Genomic DNA, 19107 nt, shown 5'->3' on the forward strand with positions numbered 1-19107 from the left:
ACTTCGACTGACCATTTGTATTGAGTTTCATAACAAGTAATGTCAATTTAAGCCAAGTCAGAAAAAGCAAAGCAGTTTTAAATCCACACTCTGAGAGCAACATTCACAGATAAATACAGCTGTATCACTCCAGTCGAGAGATATTTGGGCTAATGATCACATCAGCCAACAGCACCTGCCACATAGCCAAGAACAACATAAGGAACAAATGGCATTTTTAAGTGGGGCAGAGCTCCCAAATGTATTTGTTAGACAAGCCATGTATCACTGTGTACTTCTTAAGCATACTGAAAATCTCCTCAGACTCATTTTCATGATTTACATTTATGAATGTTATTACCATATAGCTGTATAATTGATAGGTTTAAATAATCTCACTTGAAATGCTTTAAAAAAAGGACAATTGACACACACAATACTGTTTGTATTCATTACAAGACACTGTTTCAGGTAATTAAATTAAGAAAAATTAGTATTTTAAGACCACTTTTATATCAGAGTACTCTGCCATAGCAACCTAGGTGGTGGTGATACCTCTATTTTTAGGTTTCAATAGGGCTTCATATAGGCTCAGGGAATCAATATAATGGAAGATTCTAATTATTGCCACCTTTTCAATAATATTCCCTTAAAAACTGGAGATTAGAGACAGTGACAATCTGTGAGATTCTGATTCAAGAGATGATTTATTGACAAAAGTTTAAGAGATGTTAGCATTTTGTCTTCTGGAGGAGGTGTTGGCAGTCTCCGCACAAACAGACTAACAGATAAGCTAGAGGAAGAACCACACATGCCTGTCTTGAGTGAATCAATTTTCACAAGAAACCGTTGATTGAGTCTGGCAGTGACGATCAGAGAAAAACAGAATACATGCATTTGAGATTCAGGCTTTGTCATCACAGCAAAAAAAGGTGTGGTTTTACAATACGTTAGCTATCTTGATGTAAACTGGTGCAGACGAGGCACTGTAGCTTTTATCTCGATGTAGCTAGTCAAAGTAAACCCCAGGAGGGGGATATAAAGTTAACCTCAACTAACTGCATGGAAGTAAAAACTGCAATATCTTGTCTAGTTCAGTGGTTTTCAAAGTCCAGGTCGCGACCTAGTACTGGGTCGCCGAACGCAAGGCACTGGGTTGCCTTGCTCAGCACCGAGGGGCCTTGGTGGCTGGCCAATAAAAACTAGTAGTCTCTACCTGTTCTGACACTGCGCTGCGCCCCAGAAACAGCTAGCAGCAGGTCTGGCTTTTATTAGGCTTATCAGTTAACCTAGGGGTTCTCAAACTGGGGGTCAGGACCCCTCAGGGGGTCATGAGGTTATTACGTGAGCGTCAGCCTCCACCACAAAGCCTCCACCACAATACCCCAGTATTTATAATGATGTTAAATATATAAATATATTAAAAAGTGTTTTTAATTTATAAGGGGGGGAGGCTCTCACTCCGATGCTTGCTATGTGAAAGGGGTCATCAGTACAAAAGTTTGAGAACCACTGGGTTAACTGATCTTAACCCATTAACCCCCGGCTGCTGGATGGCCCTGCCAGATCCGGCTCCAAGCTCCCGCCATACACCGGCCCCCGGAACCCCAGCCCTTCTCCCCTTAATCAGTTAACCGTTTAAACAATATAATTTTAATCATTTAAACAGTTAACTTTTAAAACAATATTTACATCCCTGGGACTTATGTCAGCATAACTGGGGTGACACAGCATCTGTGTAGACACTCCGTTACTTACATTGGCTGTTAGCTGTCTTGTTAGGCAGGAGCCATGAAACTGACAAGAAAGTTGTGCAGCTAAAGCCCTGTTGCCCCCCCACCCCACTCCCCTAGAGAACTGGGCAGCTGGACCCTGCTCCGGGACCCCCAGCAGCTTCCTCCCCGCTCCGCACCCTGCCCCCGGCCGGGAACATTGGCTATCTTGTTAATTACATGGTTGGAGAGGGGAGGGGCAAGTCCCCCGGGAGCCTGTAGAGCAGCAGGGAGTCGGCAGTGGAGCTGAGAGACCAGGCTCTCAACTTCCTACTCAGCCCCTCATAGGTCGGCGGAAGCATTCCTGGTGAGGAAGAACACCACCAACTAAAGGAGGGTAGCGTCGACACGCAGCTTCACAGTAATTACTGCAGTAGCTGTAAGTCAACCTAATATTGGTTGACTTAAGTTTCTAGTGTAGACACACCCTCAGTCATTTGTCATTCAACTTTCAAGCACTACCTCTGGAAACCATAGAGAAAAGCAGTATGGGGACCACAAAAAGGTTAACAGAAAATAGCAGAGATTATAGAACGAATGACAATATTTCTTGTAACTGCACGTGACATTTTAATGTAACAGATATAATTAATAGCTAGAGATTTCAAACTTTTTCCTTGAGAGAGCTACTCAGTAGCTAAGTTCTTATGAATCACAGACTATTTCAGGCAGGGATCACTGTAAGAGTTACCTGTCATTGTAAAAATCAGAATCCATGCCCCATGAATCAATTAGCACTCTTCCTGCTCCATTTATAGACTTGACAAGACTAGCAGAGCAACGATTAGTATGGGCCTAGCTCTACCTGTAAGAGGAACTGAAACATACCCCCCACCTTTGAATGCAAAAGGGAGGAGCATATGCCCACCTCAGATAGTAGCAGGCAGGAGATGGGGTCGCTTCTTAGCCAGAGTCATCAACATGTGAAACTTGCTCCCTGGGACCAATTCTTCTTAGAAAGCTGTTTTTATAGGCTATCTCATCCCTAGCCACAGAAAGGGTACATAATCATAATTTTGGAGTTATTTCTTTAATGTGTGTGCGCAGAGAATCTAAAAATACCAACAAAATGCGCAGACAAATTGAGAATCAGTAATCCTTTCATAAATACGTTAGTATTTAAAAAGCTACATTTTTGTGATTAGTTTACTGATTTTCCTAAAGACACAGACAATAGAAAGAACAAAAAGGTTAATTGTTTCCAAATAACGCATGCTTCACAGGTAGAATTACGGCATTATGAAATTTTACAACTTGTTAAAGTTGCAAGACCTAGCAATACAAACCTAGACAATACTACAAAGACATAACATATTAGGATGGGGGTAACAGCAATGAAATAGGAGAAGACATACATGAATAGGGAGAGGAAGGAAGGAAGGAAGGGGTTGAGGGGCAAGGAGGGTTATGCGGAATAGAGGTCTGACATTCTTTGAGTCTTCTCAATCTTTTTATCAAAATGTATCTAGAAATGGGGTCCAAATTTCTTCAAATTCATGTAACTGTTCTCTGCAGGGGTAAGCTGTTCTTTCTTTAGCTTCTAACTCTGACAGGCCTGAATACCACTGCTGTATTCTGGCCATAAGCCCACTCCATTTTTGTAAAATCATGCACTTAATGATCACTGAAGCCCTCAAGTACCAAAGTCTTTTTGGCGGAGTTAAACCCAGCTTAACAGGTTAATAACCTAGGATATAATTTTCGGCTGAGGTTTGGCTGCTGAAGCTGAGCACTATCTTAACTCATGTCCATTGTGTTCCAGAGCTGCCTGATGGTTGAACAGTCCCACAGAATATGCCTCAGGGTTTCTTTTTCTCTGTTACAGCACTAACAAACATCAGAGGATAAGGCCTTTATCTTGTGCAACCTCTATGGAACCCAATACATTTTTAATACTTTTTGGTTGTATCAAGATTATCAAGAGAGACACAGATATTTTTAATGTTACATAATATGCTTTTTTAAATTGCCTTCCCAGAGTTTCACAATGAACTCCAGGCTAATGAAATTCCTCTTCCTTAACCAAGTATGCATAGTGGACAGGGACCTGACAAGTTCATGAAACATTTCTAAGGTTCCAAGTAGTTCTGGGGCCTCTGGCAGTCCTAGGGCATTTGGATCAAATTGATATGTTAGAAAGTGTTGTAATGGTAAGTGCTGCCACTAGGCTGAGCATAGCAGGTAATAATGTTGCTTTAGTGTTAAAAAAGGAACAAAGCCCTCATCATGACTTACTGTGAACTCCATATGATGCACTTGGCTCAGCCAGGTCTTCCCAAAATATAGATTTGTTCAATATGCAAGTTTAGGTTGCCCCAAATAGATGCTTTTGCATGCGGGTGAGGATGAACTTGGGACCTCTTAGGTAGGACAGCCCAGACCCTTCACACAGCCATCACCGCAGGCACCTCATTTTTCTACACCAGACAAAAAGACAAATGGAGGAGACCCACAGGGAAAACTGAATGTCTTAATTCGATTTACATCCATGTGATGTAAGGATGTTAGCACGGTGAAACCAGTTTGGTATCTGTGATATGATAGAAGCATAACAGTAATTTAATGACAGCTGCACAGCTAAAACACAATTATTTGAAATTTTAGCAACTAATCTATATACTGTATGAATGAGGAAAGTAATAAACATTCTATATTTTGACTGGTATTAACCTTCAAGTATGCACTAAATTACACTCCAATACAAAATAAAAAACAAAATTCCACACCTAACAGTCAGGATTATTCTAAACAATACAAAGCTTTAATTATATACCTACTTTATAACTCCGTTTTTCTTCTAATATTATGTAAGAGTTATCCAGAAATAATTTAACAGTTATGATTACTTAAAAGTAAGTCTGACTTGCAGTTATAAAAATCACTGAACACAACTTTGATGTGTAAACAAATCAGTTTTTATTGAATATTATTAGTGTGCTCAGTTCTGTATATAGAGGAAGATCTGTTTGTTGCCCCAAGATACTTACCATTTGCCACTATATTCTATACCAGCCACAAAATTAAAGACACCTTATACTGGAAATCAAAATAAAAGTTTAATATTTGTTTGCATTAAAAGAGGGAAAAGAAGAAGTGCACTAATCAGACCGGGGATACGGAAGAGCTATTTAGAAGAACAGACCATATCACCAATGACTTTCATAGCCAGATTTAAGCAATTCTTAACACCTTTCCTTTTTGACAAACCTTCATTTGGTTTACTCAGTTAAGAGTCTGGTTACATCATTGACACAACTGTTGGAAGTCTCAGAAAAAGACGGTTACTCACCGTAGTAACTGTTGTTCTTCGAGATGTGTTGCTCCTATCCATTCCAGTTAGGTGTGCGCGCCGCGCATGCACGGCTCTTTGGAAGATTTTTACCCTAGCAACTCCGGCGGGCCGGCTGGGCACCCCCTGGAGTGGCGCCACTATAGTGCAGGATATATACCCCAGCCGGCCCGTCCGCTCCTCAGTTCCTTCTTGCCGGCTACTCCGACAGTGGGGAAGGAGGGCGGGTCTGGAATGGATAGGAGCAACACATCTCGAAGAACAACCGTTACTACGGTGAGTAACCGTCTTTTCTTCTTCGAGTGATTGCTCCTATGCATTCCAGTTAGGTGATTCCCAAGCCTTACGTAGGCGGTAGGGTCGGAGTTAGATGTTGCAGAACGCAACCACTAAGCCAAAGGCTGCATCAGCTCTGGACTCCTGGACCAATGAGGCAAAGGTGTGGACCGAGGACCAGGTAGGTGTACAACACATCCCCCGAAAGGGAATGCGAGCCAGGAAGGCAGCTGAGAAGCGTGAGCCCTGGCGGAATGTGCAGCAAGGTGGCTCTATGGAACATGGGCCAAACAGAGGAGATGCGGATGCACAACGTCATTGAAGATGAAATCCTCTAGGAGGAGATAGGTATGCCCTTCGTCCGGTATGCCGGTACGATGAAGGTTTTGGGGGCGTTACGAGAGGGCTCTGTCCGCTGGATAGAGATTGCGGACGCCCTACGGATGTCGAAGGAGGGCAACCGTTGCTCTCCTTGGAAAGAGAGTGGCTTTGGAAAGAAGACGGGAAGGAAGATATCCTGGTAGATATAAAAGGCCGACACCTCCTTAGGGAGGCAGGTCGGACGTGGTAATAACTGCCCTTGTCCTTGAGGAACACAGTATACCTTGAGCCTATTGTGAGAGTCTGAAGCTCGGAGACTCGTCTGGCCACAGGAAAGGCTACAGGAAAACTGTCTTGCAGGACAGGTATATCAATGAGCATGTTGACATTGGCTCGAATAGGGCAGTCATAAAACTGGTTAGAACCAGATTGAAGAGCCAGGTTTATGGCGGGGCCCCACTGGGGGGGGGAGTTATACCCACTGGGGGAGGTATAAATGCTCCAAGACCTGAGGAACCAGATGGAATGGAGCGGGACCTCGGCGGGAGAAACATTGCGCGTTTCGGAGCAGCAGGTGAAACGCTTCCACTTGGCCAGATACTTTAACCGAATGGAAGATTTTCTACCACCCCGGAGAATCCTGTAGAACCGAGGCAGAACAACGTAACTCGGATCGGTTTAGCCACGCAGGAGTCCTGCTGTGAGGTGCAGGGATTACAAGACCGGGTGGTGAAGGTTGCCGTGATCCCGCGTCATGGGGTCTGTGCCAAGAGGGTTGCTACCGACAGGTGTAGCAACATGGTGTGCCAGTGCTGCCCAGGTTACGCTGGAGCGATCACGATCAGGGGCGCTCTGTCCCTGCGGAGTTTTAGCAGGACCTTGTGAACCAGCGGGGACAGTGGAAAGTGTACGGCAGATGGCTGGTCCACGACCTCAGGAAAATCCTCCAAGACCGAGCCTGGGGAGAGGCCTTGGAACGAGGAGAATTTCTCTCTCTTTCCGTTCTCGCGAGAGTGAGGAGGGCTATGCGGGGAAAGACCCACTTCTGGAAAACGGAATAGATAAAGACCGGAGGAAACTACCACTTGTGAGACAGGAAGGATCTGCTGAGATGATCCGCCAGCTGAATCGCCTGGTACACAAGGCAGACTGCTCTCAGCTCTCGGACACTGATGTGTAAGGCCAGCTCTTGCGCTGACCGAAGGCCGTGAGTGCGAAACTACGCCAGGTGCGCACCCAGCCGAGAGATGGGCTGTCTGTCACGAGGGACCCCGAGGGGTGAATGAAACAGCATCCCTGGATACACCAGGGAGGACGCTGACTCCCGGTCAAGGGAGCCTAGGCTGCACGGGGGGAACGAGACGATCACGAGTATGCCATCTCTGCCCGGGTGGCACACCCAGGTGAGCCACGATTGAAGTGAACGGAGGCGAAGCCTGGCATGGTTGGCTGCAAACGTGCAGACAGCCATGTGACTCAGGAAACTTAGGCAAGTGCGAGCCCAAGTTGGCGGGAAGGTCCGTAGACCTTGGACAAGTGTTACCCTCGCCTGAAACCAAGGCTGAGGTAAGCAGGCTCTGGCGAGTGTGGAGTCCAGGACGGCCCCAATGAACTCCCTTCCCTGCGTGGGAATCAGAGTGGATTTACTATTGATCATCAGGCCTAGACACAGGAATAGGTTCGTGTGGATGCCCACATGACTGGTAAGTGGGGCCCGGTGGTTCTTCGAATGAACCACTCGTCTAGATACGGAGAACGTGTATCTGACGGTGGCGAAGAAAGGCGGCGACTACAGCCATGCACTTTTAATACCCCTAGGCTGTATAGAGACCAACCGGGAGGGCCGTATACTGGGAATAACGATGGTAGGCCCCAAACCGAGGGTACCTTCTGTGTGGAAGAGAAATGGCGACGGGAAAACATGCGCCCTTCATATCGAGGGTGGCGTACCAGTCTCCAGGATCCCAGGATGGGATGACGGTCGCCCTGGGTACCATGCGGAACTCATCTGCATCGTGACTTGTTGAGTTCCCGCAGGCCTAGGATAAGTCTGAGACCACCCTTCGCCTAGGGGATTAGGTTTCGCCCTTAGGTACCTCCTGAATAGCTCCAATGAAGAGGAGCGTCCGCACCGCTTGCCAGAGGAATTGCTCGTGAGAGGGGTCCTTAGGAGGGGCGAGGATGGGTAGGCTTTTGCCCCATTGGTGGTCAGAAGGACCCTAATTTCGGCTCCTTTGGGGTGCCGATTGATGGCCACGACCGTGTAAGCCACCCCCGCTGGCCAAGTCCTGACATTGTCAAGGCGCAGGGTAAGAGCGGAGGCTGGGGACGGAAACGTCGGCGCTGAATCACCGGCGTGTGCATGCCGAGAGAGAGAGAGCAAAGTGACCCTGCTGCCCGTTCTGCAGCCTAGGGCCAGTGTTTTCAGAGAACAGGCCTGTGCCATTGAAGGGCAAGTCCTCTATAGCGTGCCGCAGCTGCGAGGGAAGGCTCAACAACTGGAGCCATGAAACGCGCGACATGGCAACACCCGAGGCCAGAGTCATGGCAGCGGAATCAGCTGCGTCCAACGAGGCCTGGAGGGAAGCTCTCTCCAGCTCCGTCCTTTGCTGCAGGAGGGCATCGAACTCTTGACGGTAGTTCCGAAGAACCGACTCTGTACATTTGCCCACCCCCACCCACAGTAGCAGATAAGCAGGGCTTGCTGGTTCGCTACACGAAGTTGCAGGGCCCCCTCCGGGTACATCTTACGGCCCAGTAAGACCACACGCCCAGCCTCTTTGGATTTAGGGGCTGGTCGCATTTCGATTAGAGGAGGGCCGGAGGGGTATGTTCCTACCCCCGCCTCATCTGGGGAGGGGGAAGAAGAAAGGCCAGGGACAAGCGGGTCCTGTGTGGCTCGAGCTCCTGGACGACCTCCTGATCCAGTGGGATCTGGGAGCCCGGTGCCGAACCGGGGGTTGCTCCATACCGGTCGGACGGGGACAACTAATTGTCACCTCTGGCACCCAGAGCTCCGAGGGAACGGAGCGAGATGGGATCACTGGTACGCCTCTGGCGTGGTAGTACACCCAAGGCGTCCAGAATGACCACTGATAGGTCTCCTGGAAGACACTGGAGGGCACATCGGAAAACAGAGTGCTACGCATATGAAGTGTCCGCACGGGACGACACTGATGCGTGGCTGGATGGCCCTGGAGGAGCTGAAAAGCTCTTGGTAGAGTCTCCGTCTGTAACTGACGTCGCTCGATGCGGCAGCGGGTATCGGTACCGGTAGACAGACCGGTACCGAGAACGGGACCTGCCACCGAAGCTGTGCCGGGCAGTCGACCGCGGGTGCGAGGCTCGATGATCAGGAGTGGCTATGGGCGTCCCGGTGCCTGGGGCGGTGCCGGGAGCTGGATCGGAGCTGAGTGCCCCGGACCGGCGAACGGGATGCTGACCGGTGCCGCGAGTACCACTGGTACCAACATGGAAAACGGTGCCGAGACTGTGAGCGGCGTCGAGACCTAGATCGGTGACGGGACCGAGAACATCTGCGGGACCGCGACCCTGAACGGTGCCACTCTGCGGTGCCGACGTAGGGTGGTCTGATCAAGGCAGGCTTGCCCATCAACTATGTAACCCGCACCGGCGGTGCCGGGGGTTGAGGCAGCGCAGATGCTGTCGTTGCAATCAGCTCCCTCGCCGTGGACACTGTCTCCGGCGTGGAGGGAATAGTGAGCTCGACCATAGCTCGCACCACGGATGCAGCTTCATAGCGAGCTCGACCACGGTCCGTACCGGGGAGTGTTCCAGCACCGGACTCGACGGCTTTTGCCTGGCCGGAGTTAATGGTGCGGGCATTGTCGGTGCCGGGCGATCCGACGGAGCATAGCGCTCTGCTGCGGAGCAGGCAGCTCAGACGCAGCTTCAGAGCGAGCTCAACCACGGTCCGTACCGGGGAGCTTTCCGGCACCGGACTCGACGGCTCTTGCCTGGCCGGAGTTAATGGTGCGGATATTGTCGGTGCCGCAGCAGACATCGGTGCCGGGCGATCCCACTGAACATAGCGCTCGGCTGCGGAGCAGGCGGCTCGGACACAACTTCCTAGCCAGGGGCGGCTCTAGGCACCAGCGGGCAAGGATATTGTGCCTCTTCATCCTCCAGGAGAGGGATCCATGCCGAGGGTACGTCGGAGCCAGCGCTGCCTCCCTCAGGAGCTGTTTAAAATGAAAGCCCCGCTCCCCCTTGTTCACGGATTAAAGGCCTCACAAATGCGGCACTTATCTGTGAGGTAAGATCCCTCGAGGCACTTAGGAGAAGATCTCTTGTCGGCAGCGGCTTATGGCCGGCTGAGCATTAGAAAACCCTGTGGACCGGGCATCGGACCCGGCCCCGGGTGAGGGGAAGAGGATAAACCCCGAACCCCTGTAAAATAAATACACTATACTATTCTACAAACAAACAGAGTTAACTACAGCTATAAACAGAGAATAGCTAGGGAAGTGGAGGTCAGCTAAGCTGCGCTCCACTGTTCCAACGGCCGTCACGGGCGGAAAGAAGGAACTGAGGAGCAGACGGGCTGGCTGGGGTATATATCCTGTGCTATAGTGGCGCCACTCCAGGGGGCGCCCAGCCGGCCCGCCGGAGTTGCTAGGGTAAAAATCTTCCGAAGAGCCGTGCACGCGCGGCACGCACACCTAACTAGAATGCATAGGACCAATCACTCGAAGAAGAACTAAAGGCACGAAGAATCAACTGATCTCTATTTTCTGTGGGTTGGTCACTACCAAAAAAATTAAGTAGTAAAAAGTGAGTTGCTCATTTTTATTTATTTTTATACTAAGTATTCACTTCACTTTGTACTTTTTGTACTCCAGGAAAAAAAAGATACACATTAAAGTCCTAATACATGAGCCATCTGGAAAATACTTTAAGCGTAGCACACTTAAAAGAAATGCAGGGATAGGTTTCTTTATGTTGGAAAACACCCTTCTGCACAGATTAAAACCAAAAGCAGTGTTGTGTATGACAAACATTTATTTCTGGGCTAAAAATTGTACTTTTAATAGTTAGCAGCAATGCAAAGGAAAGCCCATTTATCAAGACACATTAAACAGCTTCCAGCAGAATGCACAGTCAATAAAGCATCTGATTGTGCCCTCTGGTGTTCAAAAGAAAAAAAATAGAAAGTGATGTTAAAATAATATACATATACTGCAAACATTTAAGGAGTTGGTTTCCTGGATTATGTCTACTTCTTGTACATAAAGAACCAATTTCTCAAGGATCATTATTTCTGTAATGAATCCTTGATTCCCCATCTCTCCACAAAGATTTTAGTTTTCCCTTTTGATTTTCTACCAATATCTGGAGTGTCACACAACAGATCCCACATACACACCACACCCACAGTACTTTTCACTACAACAGATGACTAATTTTTTTTCTCGTTATAAAAAGAATTCTATCCATCCACAAAAATCCTGCAAAAGTACTGAAAATAACTCAGTAAGAATTTCACATCAGCATAGCAGATGTTTAATTTCATTTACAAGCTTTCTGTATCATCTTGAAACGAACAGTCTCTCCACTATAGGATCATTTTGTCTGACCGGCAAATACAACCTAGGTCTCCATAGGCTTGAGTCTCTTTAGGGCTAAATGAAATCTTCGCAAGCCTTGTTCAGAGTTCCTAAGGCAGATATTTAAACTCCGAGGGCTGGGAGGTGATCCTCAGCTGGTGCAAATTATCACAGCTCCATTCAAGTCACTAGTGCTACAATTTACACCAGCTGAAAATCTGCCTGAGATTATTTAAAAATCCATCCTATCAACCTCTAGTCAGATTAAGTCTGGCTATTTCAACTGCAGGAGTCCATAACTGTAGGGACCTCAATGTTTCCCTGAACGAAACCTCTAGAAGAATAGAAAACTCTGGTGCCAATCTGGACAATGAATTTCTGTCTGGTCTTCTAAACGCAAAGGAAGAGGAGAGAGTGCGCACACACCCATTTGCCAAATACTCTGTTCCTGGTGTCTGGGGCAATATAAGTAGGTTGGCATTAAACAAACAAAAAAACAGTTTAATCTGAGAATGATCCCACCACAGAAAAATCAACATTTGGTAGTAGAGTCATCCTGCTGAAGAACTACATATATCTGGCTGAGTTAATTCTCCAAGAGAACACTGACCAGAAAACTGCTTGAATAATGGAAGATCAGAAGGCACTTTTAACTCCACCCAGGGGATGGAGAAGCCAAAATGCATGTATTTGGGATTTGCTGGGTTAGACTGATAGCATACACGCTTATTTGAGCATATCCTTTAGATTCACAAAACACACACTCACTCTCTCTCTCTCTCTCTAAAAGTTTTCTGGTATCTTCATGGAGAGTTTCCATCTTGAACCTGTTTTCTCCTTAAATTCTGGAGGGACAAGGAGTAACCAAGGTAGAGAAGTCTTGGACATCAATAACTCATTAGAAAGAACACACCCACTGATTTATGTCCTGACAAGCTACCTTAGAACTCTGAATCTGGATATACTCCCACAGTAGGACTCAATATGTCTATAACAGGAGTGGCCCACCTGTGGCTCTGGAGCCACATAAGGCTCTTCAGAAGTTAATATGCGGCTCCTTGTATAGGCCCCAACTCTGGGGCTGGAGCTACAGGTGCCAACTTTTCAATGTGCTGGGGGGTGCTTACTGCTCAACCCCTGGCTCCGCCACAGGCCCTGTCCCCACTCCACTCCTTCCCTCCTATGAGCCTGCCATGGCCTCGCTCCTCCTCCCTCCCACCCAGAGCCTCCTGCACGGAACAAACCAGCTGATCAGGAGGTGCGGGGAGGGAGAGGGAGATGCTGAGCAGTGGGGCTGCCGGTGGGCAGGAGGTACTGGGAGCAGGGTGGGAGAGCTGACATATTACTGTGGCTCTTTGGCAATGTACAATGGTAAATTCTGGCTCCTTCTCAGGTTGGCCACCCCGGTCTATAAAAATAGTAATCCATTCCCTGAACTTTGTTGTTGCATGTGATAGAAACATCTTGACCACTTTAATAATGAAGCAAACTCTCAACTATATTAAATTTCTGGAAGGAAGTCAAAGTGTTCTTCATGGTTGCTGACTCACCTATGTCCCCATATTCTTGAATCCTTTCCGTTGTAGACCTGGCTTCTGATTTTTAGGAGTTCACATTAGCCTGTTATCCAAGTACAGGTGCAGACATGCACCTTTCTGTTAAAGTGCTGCAGCTAGGATCCCCATTAGCCACCCTCATGTGAAAACCTCAATATTGTGGAAACTCAGGCACATTTTGGTGAGAAGGAAGACCAGGAATGTTGAAATAAGCATCTGATGATCTGCCAAGCCTATGAACAACTCTTCTAGGAAAACTTCCAGGAAGCGAAACCATGAAACTGCTGTTATGTGAAAGGAAGGTCTTGACAAGAGCTTGATCATTTCTTCAATATCCAGTAGTAGATGACAGCTTCCTGTCACTTGAGTCTATAGAATAGATGGAATAGGTTTCCATTTCGTAAAAGGCAGGGAGAGAAAAAACAACCGCTTGCTGTCTAACAATTCCCCAGCTCTCTGAAGGCTTATCTACTTGGATTTCAAAATTTGAGTCCTTTTGCATCCCACAGGATGGGGAAGAACAGCCAACAATGCTATTTGGAACTCTATCCCTGCAAAAGATCAGCGTTGGACAAAATCTCCACTTGCATGGGCATGTGAGAAATGGCTACTGAAGTTCCATTTGGAAAAGAGGACACTGGTATGAAAAGAAATAAAATGACACCAAAATTCAAGCTGATATCTGCCTTCAAAGGAAGGGCATACCCCTCAATGTAGAGAGGCTGCCATTCACCTGCCTCCCTCTCAACAACCTGGGAACAATTTCCTGTGGCTCAAGAATCAAACCTTGTGCCGGGAACCTTAATTCACTGCACTACTGAACTCAAACAGGAGTCTTAAAGCGTGGTCACTGTACTGTCACAGTCATCCTGTGATGGTGTTTTCTCAGGAGTGGGAACAGACAGAGAAACTACACGTCTTGCTCACTGGACCTGCCTTGGGGGCTGTTTGTAGAGACTCACATTTCCCCCAACACCTCCTACCTTTGGCATAAGGGAGTTTATTTTCTGTTTTCCCTCATGGAGATGTGAGACAATATTTGGTAGAATTAGGCTGACTGGTCTCAGCTGTCTGAACAGTCAATTTTCTTTCACAACATAGATCACATTAAGTGAGTGTATGAAGAACCAATTTCCCTCCCATTCACAATCATATAGACCACCTCCTTTACTCACTGGAATTTCACAACATCCCTGTGAAACTACAGCAATTGCTTATATGGAAGAGTAATATTAGGAGCAAGCATAACTGGACATTAGTTGGCAAGCATAACTAGGATACATTATATCTTTACATGGGAATCTTGAGGTAGCTTCCCTTAATGTCACAGGATCCCGCAAGACAAGAAACAAAACAAAACAAAATAAAACAAAAAAATCAGGTTAGAGACTTCACTCAGCAGTTTAAGTTAAAAGAAAGGGAACAGAAATTAAAAGGATTTAAAAATGAGGTATGACAGTTAACATGAGCTGAACAATACTGGTATTAGTATATTGGTAGTAGTATATTGGGTGCTACTTGTTATCTTTGCAGAAAGAAAAACATTGCACATGTTGCCTACACTGCTACAGAAGACAGGACCAACCTAGTAGTTGTTCTGGATTAGTGGATGTATGCTCCTGAGATTAGCTGTAATAAAGTGTATTCATAATCAAACAGATGCCATAATTAGTATCATGAAATATAAGTGTTACTTTACATGTTTTCTGATATACGTAGGAAGGAAAGAGTTCTACAATAGTCTTAAGACTTAAAAAAAAAAAAAAAAAAAAAAGAAGCTCCCTGGGGCCAGCAATTAGTGGTAGTTAGTAGAGAACGACCAGACATACTTTTATATGAGCTTCTGGACAAAGGAGGTAATGAATCTTTTAAATGCTGGAACATTAACAAAAAATCACTGCTGTATTACCAATGGCACAATGAGAAAGCTTACCACTCCAGTAGAGATTTTTAAAAAAAATAAAAATCCCATTACTGCAAAACCAAAACCGAATATACTTTTTAAGTTTCGCCTAAAAACAGAAAGAAACTTACGGCTGATTCTTAGACAGTATGCAGCAGATTCCACACACTATTTCTACTGAAGGTGGTGGTACAAAACAAGTTAAATTAATGTACAGATCCAAATAAGGAGCTAGGTAATCTGACCTGAAGCAGTAAGTAATCAGATCCTAATGAGCCCAGAAAAGCATATGTGAAGACGTAAAAATATATCATTTTAACTTTTTGAGACTATTTGTATGAAAAAGTCATCTGACTTGAATGGTATTCTTTTCGCGTGATAAAAATAAAAAAATTAAAAAATATACCATTTGATTTCAATTTACAATAGTCAGAGCTGGAAATCACACTTATTAGTGTTAATAAGAGTCCACAAATACTGTGCTTGTCTCAAAAATGCTATTACATATAAACATGTCATTTTTTTTTAGTATTCAGTAACCCTGCTTCAGATAGTAATTGTTCACGCTCCATCATCAGCTGAGTGTGATGCAACATTTTACTTTTTGCAGGATTTCTGCAGTGTTTCTTTGCACAGAAGATGTTTGTATTTTTAATCTTAGATGATTTAAAAACAGATTAGTCAAAATGAATTTTTCTTGTTGTGCTGTTCAAGTCTTAGTAACGGAATCAAACTGAAAAGTGGCTATCAGACAATACAGAAAAAATCCTACCTATACATGCTTTCCAAACACCAGAATCTTATTTACATCAAATGTGCCTTGTTTAAAACATAATAAAAATTGTATTCATTATGAAAAAAATGAAAAAGAGGCAAAAGTAAAGACCGTTAACCACTATCTCTTGCTCTGTGTGCATGCATATATATTGAGTATTGTTGTTTACATAGTTGTATTACAAATTCTGAACTTACTGATCCAGCAAGTTTAAATGTTTTTCGGGTGGAGGGATACTGTATGTTCAGCACAGAGTTCAAAATGCTTGAGTATAGGTGGTTATGTCATTCCTCATCACACTACGCTGGTTGAGAAAAAAGCATCACAGCAGAAGAATTAGTGGTTGTAAGACTAACAGAGCCAAGAAAATCTGACAAAACTTGGCAATGATATGCCAGTGTTTCCATTACGACATCTTTTTAAATGGAATTTCTTCAGAGATATATGATTCAACATTTAGGACAGCTAACAATGTACATGTAAAATTCCATTATTTCCTTAAAAAAAACCTAGGAAGATCCTTATAACAACTTTTGAAATCAAGCATCTCAATCAACACAATAGATAAAAACTTAATGGGAGATTTAGATTCTAACTACCAATACCTGAAACGTACTACTGCACATTTGGAAAACCAATGGTGTCTGTATGTCTGTACAAGTGTAGTCGCACAGATTCTGGTACAGTATTTCTATCAATATGCTTGTACTGATGCATTTGACATTAAAATAGGGCCATCACCTTGAAATTAAGTAGTGGATTTTGAGGAGACACTGACAAATTGATATTTTCAAGATAATAAACAATGTTTAAAATTAAGTTTTCTGACAATGTATCCTTTAAATAACACATATAATTATTTTATTTTATTTATTTATTGAGGGAGTAAAAGGAGTTTCCCTTCCTGCTGTTGATGTTTAGAAGAATCTGTTGGGCAGACCCAGGAGCAACACCATTCATGATTATGGCCATTCTCCTCCAATCTCTTTCTCTATCCACATTACTGTTTGTGGCTGTTTTACGTTTACTTTTGCTGCTGTTAAGATTAGTAAACTCCCTTTTGAAAAGCCTGGGAAATGACTTGCACCACCACCAAACAGTGAAACTGATAACACAAAAAACTTTTAAAAGCAAAGATTATCATCTTTTAAAGCTTTTTCAGTCTTTCAATAATCTGAGGGCTAGTCTATACAGGGATCTAGTCCACAGCAAAGCTGGGTGTGAATCTCCAATGCATCAACCTGCTGTGCACTAAGCAGCCATGTGGATCCTGTTCCTGAGTGCACTCTGATCTACTGCTATTTGACCTTCATCCTAAGGAAATTTTAGTGCATGGCAATAAAGTCCATGCAGCCACTTAGTGTACGGCAGGTTGATTAACTGTAAATTCACACCCAGGCTTGCTGCACACTAAGTCTCATGTACAGAAAAGCCCATAGAGGCTACTTGTAAATTCAACATTTTCAGACAGAAGAATGACTTTTTTTTAAAATCGACAATGACCCTTTAAATTATTAAATGTGATTTCTTTATTCTTCACAAACCCCACAGCGCCATATGATGACTTTGTACTTGAACTATTATTTTTTCACCTATACTTAGCCAAGGATGTCACTTGAAGCTATCTAGGATGAGGAGTTGAACATTCTCCCATTTCCTGTCTCTAATTCAAAGTGCATATGTCCAATCCCTTAGAACGATGCCTTTTGATAAAAGAAGCTCTCATGCTTCCTTTGAGAAGGAAAATGTCACAAATGGTTCCTGAGTGCATTTTCGGGAGACTGTAGGCTTATGATATGAAAGAAGTTAAGAATGCCATTCTATCGAATACATAAAGCTTTGTTTCTGAAGGATAGTTAAGTGATGGAACAGATTATCAAGGATGGTTGTGGAATCATCATCACTGGAAGTTTTGAAAAACAAATTAGACAAGCCTTTCCGGGATAGTCTAGGTATACTTAATCCTGCCTCAGCATGGGGGATGGACTAGATGACCTCTTGAGGTCCCTTCCAGACTTCTATTTCTATTAGTCTATGAACAGCTTTATTTATTTATATCAAATGTGTGTAAAGAGTTTGATTATTAATAGGTGAGACTTAGTATATTATGTTAAGAATCAATGTATTCCCAAAAGTGTATTGTTCTAGCAGATAACATACTCAAATCAGTAAAAGATTTCAGAGTAAATTAGATGTGCAATTTATTTTCTAATCCTGAGTAACCAACATCTTAAGTACAAAATAGAAAAAATTAAATTAAGTTGCTCACCTTTGTCTTTATGTAGAATTGAGATGACTGGTGTATGGGCAAATCCATGATGCTATTTGAATTTGTGACACTATTACTGTTAGTGTGTTCATCTTCTCTGCTGCTGTCATCAGACTGATCAAAATCATCACTCTCCTGGTCCATTTCCTCCTCTTCTTCCACCTCCTCCTCTTGTTCAGCACCATGTTCTTCCTCCTCCTCCTCCTCGTGGTTACCAGTGGATTCTTCATCCACTGCAATAAGCCTATTGTTGTTTTCTTCTAACTGTTCTTGCTGGGATTCAATTCTGTCACCAAGTCCAGACTCTGCTCCACCTATTTCCCCATTCCTTGCAATGTGCTCCTCCTCTTGTTGTCGTAACTGCTGCTGCTGCTCCTCCTCCACAACTCGATTCATCTGCTCCTCATCTACTTGGCTTGAGGAAGCATTACCTCGAAGAGACGCTCCAGTTCGTCGCCTCTTGCTGCCCACAGACAGCAGTTCCTGATTCATTTCCAAAAGCCAGCTTGCTACTTCTTGGACCTTGGCTAGACTATCTGATGATGCAAATGCTTTCACATTCTAAGGAGACAAAGAAAATTTGGAGAATGATTAAAAAATGTTTAATTTTATTAAATCATTCTTTTATTTATTATATAATTGGCTTATTTCTGACATTTTAAAATTCCAACTAGAATTAGCAACAGATAATTTATATGTGAACAAAAAAACCTATCAGTAGCACAGTACAACAACATTCTAAAAAGACAACAACTGTACACCAGGAAAAAGATCAGTTGGGTTGTTAAATATGACATTGCAGGCAGCATCATAATATTGGTAGCAAGGCAAAGAAGTGTTTTTGCTGACATTTAAAAAAATTCAGCCTCAGGCAAACACTTGGAAAGGAAAATTTTAGCCCAAGACAGTCAAGTTTGGCACAGTTGCAAGCAACCAAAACCAGGGTCTTATAATGGAAAGTGTTTGGCAACCTTAAACATAGGTCTTATCATTTGAGCTACCTATAAACTACATAGCTATCTCATCTAAGACACATTTTCCACATCTAAAGTCACTCATGGAGCTTTTTTTACAACACCCATTAATGATCTCACTACAACATACAACAGTAACACCATTTTCCTACCCATATTCTGTATCACCCTGTTTATACATCCAATAATCAGGTTAACCCTTTTAGTGACACCACAATGGGAACTCATGTTCCACTGGTTATCTAGTATTATCCCATAGTCACTGCTTTCCAAGACACTACTATGTAGTCTTTGTTTTTCTTATGTATGACCTTGTATTTTGCTGTAGTTCCCACACACAAAAAGAGCAGCTGGATTGTCCAGTATACAAAGCCATCCAGATCATTCTATAACATACATTACTATTTACCACTCTGACCCTTGTGT

The 19107-nt window shown here is 44.2% G+C and overlaps 1 protein-coding gene across 5 annotated transcripts in view; it reads right to left on the bottom strand.

The window, feature by feature from the left end:
* The window catches only part of FBXW7 (F-box and WD repeat domain containing 7), a 295125-nt gene that overhangs the window by 122439 nt on the left and 153579 nt on the right, over positions 1-19107 (bottom strand). For 4 of the 5 annotated variants that reach the window (XM_039540657.1, XM_039540659.1, XM_039540660.1 and 1 more), the window contains one exon: positions 17708-18268. The exons of the other annotated variant lie outside the window; for it this stretch is intronic. In XM_039540657.1, the coding sequence (XP_039396591.1) occupies positions 17708-18199 (492 nt within the window). In that variant the 5' untranslated portion in view covers positions 18200-18268. The remainder of the gene's footprint in view (positions 1-17707; positions 18269-19107) is intronic. 5 annotated transcript variants of the gene reach the window in all.

This window comes from Mauremys reevesii, linkage group 5 (genome assembly GCF_016161935.1).
Source record: "Mauremys reevesii isolate NIE-2019 linkage group 5, ASM1616193v1, whole genome shotgun sequence".
In the NCBI taxonomy this organism is placed as follows: domain Eukaryota; kingdom Metazoa; phylum Chordata; order Testudines; family Geoemydidae; genus Mauremys; species Mauremys reevesii.